The sequence below is a fragment of the Physeter macrocephalus genome, chromosome 7, assembly GCF_002837175.3.
Source record: "Physeter macrocephalus isolate SW-GA chromosome 7, ASM283717v5, whole genome shotgun sequence".
NCBI lineage: Eukaryota > Metazoa > Chordata > Mammalia > Artiodactyla > Physeteridae > Physeter > Physeter macrocephalus.
The window spans coordinates 3,402,119-3,409,286 of NC_041220.1; the positions used below are offsets into that span (position 1 = coordinate 3,402,119).

General features: G+C 38.6%; 1 protein-coding gene across 7 annotated transcripts in view; it reads left to right on the top strand.

Moving 5' to 3' along the window:
• RAPGEF2 (Rap guanine nucleotide exchange factor 2) overlaps positions 1–7,168 on the top strand; it is a 339,240-nt gene that overhangs the window by 99,200 nt on the left and 232,872 nt on the right. For all 7 annotated transcript variants that reach the window (XR_008617729.1, XR_003680424.2, XR_003680423.2 and 4 more), the window contains 2 exons: positions 585–655; positions 5,805–5,861. Coding sequence is in view for 4 of the 7 variants with exons in the window: in XM_024126687.3 (XP_023982455.1) it covers positions 585–655; positions 5,805–5,861 (128 nt within the window). In the remaining 3 variants the exon portion in view is untranslated. The remainder of the gene's footprint in view (positions 1–584; positions 656–5,804; positions 5,862–7,168) is intronic.

The window sequence follows — 7,168 nt, forward strand, 5'->3', positions numbered from 1 at the left end:
GGGAGGATCCCACGTGCCGCGGAGCGGCTGGGCCCGTGAGCCGTGGCCGCTGGGCCTGCGCGTCCGGAGCCTGTGCTCCGCAGCGGGAGAGGCCGCAACAGTGAGAGGCCCGCGTACCGCAAAAAAAAAAAAAAAAAAAAAGTCATTTAGTAAGAATAGAAAACAATTGAATTCGTGCTCATTTTTAAGGATAGGCATGAAATAACATGCATTAATTTTGTATTTACTAAGAAAATCATTTAATGATGGAATTGGTAAATACTCACACTTTAAAATTAAAACTTTACATTTGATATTTTGATCTAAAAGTTGGGAAATAGGTGATAACAACTTATGAGGAATTTATTTTTGTAAATTTGAGCCAATTTAGTTTATATTTTAATGTCCTTTCTGTGTATCCCAAAGGCAGTTGTGATGCATGACATTTGTGCAGTCCAGCATTTCTCTTAATGATGTGATTTTTGATGTCTAAAAAACTTGTATTTAAAAAAAGGCTATTTTAAATTTGGTCTGTAAATATAATGACTTATTTTAGAAGCCTCTTTTCCTGACAAGTTTAATAATTCGTCCTTTTTCTCAAACAGGATCTGGAAATAGTGTATTCCTATTTACATGGTATGGAAGCCTTATCCAACCTGAGGGAGCATCAGCTTAGGTAAGTCATTTTAATATGAATAATAATAGGATGCTTGGATTTTATGTCATTATTTATTATTGTTTAGAAGTAGGATTAAAGATAACTTACTTGTGAAAACTCTGCCTCATCTGGCCTTGTAAGTTTGACAGCCATATAATAATTTCTGACATTTCTGCCATAGTGATTACCTCTCTGCTTCCTGTCCCTCTCCCTGCCCTCCCCACCTGAAGTAATAAACACCACTTGGTGAATACACCAAAGGAGCATTATTTGCCATCCTGGCAAGTAAAAATCTACTTCCTAGCACTCAGCTACATAAGAAACCAGAATGTGTTTAACTATTCCAAGAATGATTCAGTTCACTGTTTTAGTATGTTTTAGGTCTTTATATATAACATATTTATTGCATTAAGTTGACTGCCCTTTTCTGGGAAATTCAGTTTATACCGTAGTTGTTTTTTATATAGTCCATTCATATAAAAATCTTACCACTTCTCTTGTACAGTGATACAGCAACCTTATTTATGGTTATCTGGGCTTACATTAAAAGATGAGAAACATCTTGTATAATCCAGTGATGAACTGGAATAGAAAATAAAGGACCTTAGGAAGATGGATTATGTATAAACACCAACTGGGACGTTATGGGAAAGTTTTGTTGTCTCCAGCTCCAGCTACTTTTTTTTTTTTTTTTTTATTTTTTTTTTTTTTAGCGGTATGCGGGCCTCTCACTGCTGTGGCCTCTCCCGTTGCGGAGCACAGGCTCCGGACGCGCAGGCTCAGCGGCCATGGCTCACGGGCCCAGCTGCCCCGGGGCACGAACCCGTGTCCCCTGCATCGGCAGGCGGGCTCTCAACCACTGTGCCACCAGGGAAGCCCTCCAGCTACTTTTGATAGCAGCAGTTTTTAGTTATGAAAGGAATACTTTTTCTGTGTTATTTCCCCTTTACTCTTTAAGCACTAGTTAATTTGTGAGCATGTCAATTTCATATTTAGTTGTTAATTGAAGAAAGTGTCAAGAGGATTGAATACTTCTGAAATTAAATTTGTAATGAAAATGATTTAAATTAAAGTTTTATTAGAAAGGGCAAAACCATTGGGAATTTGGAAGATGGCTCAAATTAAAGCAAGGATAATTTCTAAAGTATGTAACTTTCATTTTATGTTTTTTGATGACAGCTATCCTAGGAAAAAATTATAGCGCCAATTGTCTGTTTAATTGAATGCAGTTAACCTGCAAATGCAAATGAATTAATTAATATGAAAATATAAATGTCACATTGCCATATGCATATAAGCCTACACATGGATAATATTTTAATAATATTCAGATATATCGATTATATAATGTGTGTCTATAGTATATGTAGTTATAAAATTACTTAGGTAATAGTAATTTGGTGCACTAGAAAAAGGAAATTTTTAATACATCTTGTGAAAATTTTCAAGATTACAAAAGTAGAGGAAATACAATAAAGCCCCATACGCCCACTAACCATTTTCTGCTGTTTCAAAAGTAAATTTTGGTTAGAAATAACTGGTAACTTCAACAGTATAGTTCAGCATACTTACACCTTAAAAAAGTCTCTTTTGGAGACTATTCAGCTTCGTTGGCATGAACTTACAAGGAGTCACCTTTAGGATGTGTATCTTGTTCTGCTTGTGTCAAAAAGTCATTTGTTTCTCACATTTATGCAAGACATCGGCTGCAACTAACTTAAGTCCTTTTTAACTCAATGACTTGGATAAACTGCTTTGTAATAACTACCCTTTCTGGGAAAAGTACGTCTTAATTTAGAGAAGTTATTTCCTTTGCATTTTATAAATAAAATTTTACCCCTGGGATTAATAGAGAAGAGTTAAGACTTCCACATAATACAGTTTTCCAATTTTAGCAAAAAAAAAAAAAAAAAGGCTTTTAATCAAGGTTTTCCAGGTCTGTTTATTCAGTGCTGGGCAGCGGAACACTGGTCTCCTAGGAAGGAGGGGAGGCTTTCCTCCTTGGGAGCCTCACTTTGTGCACTGTGGGGCTGTCCGCTTGCAAGCAGCGCGTTGATCCTGAGCCGTTGGTGGCGCGCAGTTAATCGGCTGTGTTGCTGTGAGATCACACACTCTACGCAATGTGAGGGTTTTCAGGTCCTCACTGACACACTGCACGTCTTTTCCACACAGCATTATTTTCCTGAGGTTACGCCCTCCATCCAGGTGGATCCGAAGCAGCATATTTGCCAAAGCGGGGGAGGAAGCTCCAGTGGGAGTGGAGGCCAAGAATCTGTAAAGAGCAGAGAGACTGGGGCCATCTAGTGCGGGAAGCAAGAGCCTGCTGAATTATGTGTGTGTGTGTGTACATATATACACACTACATATACATAGTGTGTATATATATATAGTTATGTGTGTGTATACCTGTACATACACACTACATATATATAGTATAACATATATATATGGTTATATGTGTGTGTACATATATATACACTACATGTACATAGTGTATATATATGGTTATGTGTGTATACATATACATACATACTACATATATAGTATAACATATGGTTATGTGTGTGTACATATATATAGTATAACATATATATGGTTGTGTGTGTACATATATATAGTATAACATATATATATGGTTGTGTTTGTGTACATATACACTATATATATAGTATAACATATATGGTTATGTGTGTACACATATATATACATACTACATATACATAGTATAACATATATATGGTTATATGTCTGTGTATACATATATACACACTATATATATAGTATATATATGGTTGTGTGTGTATACATATATATACACACACACTACATATATAGTATAACATATATATGGTTGTGTGTATACATATATATACACTACATATATATAGTGTACCATGTATATATGTTTATGTGTATGTATACATGTATATATGTACACTACCTATATAAACTATAACATATATATGGTTATATGTATGTGAGTTTGTATACATGTATATTCTTTAGCATTATGGATGAGCATAATTATTATTATACAGTCAGTTTTAGACATTAAGGAACAACTAAAATCTGTCTAGTATATTCTTTAGGAATTCAGGGAAGATCAGTATGCTTTTGATAAAACATTCCTTAACAATGTTTAAAGAAAAAAAAGCATTTTGGTACTGTTTCCATTTATTTAGAACATTGTCCTGTAGACAATTTTATCATAATTTTCTCATGGCTCTAGGTTAGTTGTTTTATGCAGTCAACAATTATCCACTGCAGCCCTACTACGTGCTAGACATCCAGGCAGACCATGAAGAAACAGCAGTGAAGTAGCCCAAGCCCCTGCCGTTCCTAGTGGGGCCGACTGGATGAGGTTACACGGTGCAGAGGAGAAGGGGGCGGACAGCCCCTGGAGGTGATGCATTTCGAGTCAGGTCGAGGGGTGGGAGGGGGCAGAGAGTCCAAAGGAGACAGAAAAAATGACGAATAAGAGGAAAACCAGGAGACTTAGAGCAGAAAATGCTGTTAAGGGAAAGGGAGTCATCACGTGTTGCTGAGAAGTGGCATTAATACAAGGTCAGAAAAGATTTAGATAACACAGAGGAAGCTGACAACTTGCAGAGTTGTTTTTGTTTTTTTGCCGCACGGCTTGTGGCATCTCAGTTCCCCAACCAGGGACTGAACCTGGGCCCTGTCAGTGGAAGCACGGAGCCCTACCCACTAGGCTGCCAGCAGCTCCCCCCAACCCCCCTTTTATTTGAGTTTCAGGGACCCAGTGATGGAGGAGAGGGAGGGGGGCGAGAGAATGGAGACAGTGTTCTCACGTAGACAACTCTAAAAGGAGAATTTCTGTTGCGGGAAGAACGGAATGTGGATAGTAGCTGGAGGGGGATATGGGGTGAAGCATGTCTCCTTCCCCACACAGTGGGCGATCTCCATAAGGTGTGTTTGTGTATGAAGGAAGCGATTTAGGAGAGAGGGAGAAACGGATGATGGTGCGGGAGGGGTGAGCCCGCAGGAGTACAGGGTCCACCGTAGAAGGACCGGGATCCAGTGAAAAGGGTGTTAACAGGAAACAGGGCAGAGCCGGTTACATAATTTAAAGACCTGGTATTTTTAGACCCATTACTTGTGTCTCTCATCCTTTCCTAGGAAGAACTGGTACGATGTGGTCTAATTAAAACTATGTTTAATGATGTGTATTCAAGGTTCGATGCTACCTTCTGGAGTTAAGTGAAAGTTTCGGGTAAGGGGTTGAGAGGCTGAGGAGGCCTTTGAAGCCGGGTGCTGGTTGTGGGACGACCAAGGCGAAAGAGAACCCAGGAGGGTCGTTTTCAAGCGAAAAATCAAGAGCGTGCAAACAGCGGAAAGACGGATGTGTGGTGATCCCAGTGTCTCACAGATGGGGACTGGTAGCCCCGCTGACCAAAACGGCACTGCTGTTGAACAGTCACTGTTACAGCCAGCCTTTTCTATTTCCTAGTTCCTTCTTAAGAAGAAATAGTCCTTTTCTCTTTTGCATTTCTGTAACTTTTGGGAAATTTTACATGGGCTTAATATAATAAGATGCTTTTTGAAGATGCTGCTCTTGAGGTAATTTTGAATATTTAAACATTTATTCATATTTTCTGTAATTTTCATAGTTTATTTTCCTCAGGGATGAATCATTTGAAGTAAATAAATCTTTACGTTGTAAAGCGTTCATTTAGTCCTTAGTCATAAAAATACGCACTTTAATAAAAGCCTACTTTTGTCTGAAATTCCATACTGTTAAGTAACATTAATGTTAAACTGTGAATTATGTTACCACTTTTTAGGTTAATAGGTTTTCCTTTCTAATTTTCAGGTTCTTTCTTATTTTCTGTTTACCTTGGAGAACATTAATCTGTCCGCATGTCATTTACAAAGTATAAAACACATACAGTTTTGTTCCCTATGAAATAAACTGGGTGAAGCTGACATCTAACAAAATGTTTCTTTTCTAGCATCTCTTTACCAGATTTCATTTTATTTTGTTAACCTAGGCACCACAAATATTTATCTTGAGGCCAGTAAATGATTGTGACAATTCATAAAAGTAATGTTAATTTTCTACATAATGTCTCATTTACATTTTTAAACTATTAGTATGTTTTTTCATGACAAACGATGAACTTGTGCCTTTATTTTTGTTTTACAGGTTAATGTGTGAAACTGTGAGATATGAAAGACATGAAGCCAATGAAGTTTTATACTAGTAGGTGTTTCCTCTGTCTTTGCACAATGTGTAATGCAGTGGCTAGATGACTTCCTTAGAGTATCAAAGAAGTACTAGGGGCACGTTGCCAAGTCAGCACTGCCTTAATTTTGCATTAACTTTTATTGCATAATTTAGAAATGTGAAGCATTTCAACTATTTCAGTCCTTTGCTGATAAGTTCACATTAGCATCTATATGTTACTCACGTGTGGTTAGGGATAGTATTTCACATTACAGAGTATTTTGACTTTTATGAAATGAGAAATAGTGTAGAGTCTTTCCAAAGGAAAATCTCTTCTTTAAATCATATTGATGTTCCTTTTAAGATCTGTAACGTACTCCTTGAAAAAATGGCAACTAATTTTTTAAGCAATGTGATAAACATTCAGTAGATAAATATTGATGCGTTACGGATACGTAAGCTCTGATTTACTAGACATATTGTTTGTTAATGTTTGCTGTGAATGACGGTTGTTCTGTTGACTTTCCTTCCTGTTTTTCAAGGCACTTACTAAGTAATTACTACTTTCCATGCATATTATAGGGAATCTTTATTGAAATAAATAAAATAACAGCTTCTGCCCTTAGGGAGGCTATAATCTTTTGAGGGAGGTAGAAATAGAAAAAAGGAAAGCAACAACAATGAAAACTAACCCACCAGAATAGCTGAGACTATAGGTTTGTACAGAAGGGGTGCAGGGGAGGGTCTCGGAGAAGGGGCCCTTTGCCCTGGGTCTCCTGGCATGTCTGGTGGTCTCGCGGGACTTTCTTGGCAGGAGACACTGTGTACAGGGACAGAGGGGGCGGGGCCTGGCGTCACGTGTTGAACAGTGTGGCCGGTTCAGTGCGCATGGCCTGGGGTGTGTGGAGTCAGGAGAAGGGGCAGGCCACAGTCACGCTTGCGTGTGAATGTGTTGTTGAAAAAGTCATCCTCGATTCTTTAGGCGACTGGAAATGAGTGCTTTTCCTCCTCAGTTACATTTTATTGTGGAAAATTACAGATGTTCACAGTATTAGCGACAGTAGTAAAATGGGCCCCCGTGGGCTCACCATGCCATGTTGTCGACTGATAAGCAATGATGTTTCATCTCTTACTCCACCTCCAGTGGATTATTTTGAAGTAAATCCAGACATATCAATTCAGCCATCATTGTTTTGATATGTGTTTTTATCTTTAAAAGATAGACTTAGGGGCTTCCCTGGTGGCGCAGTGGTTGAGAGTCCGCCTGCCGATGCAGGGGACGCGGGTTCGAGCCCCGGTCCGGGAGGATCCCACGTGCCGCGGAGCGGCTGGGCCCGTGAGCC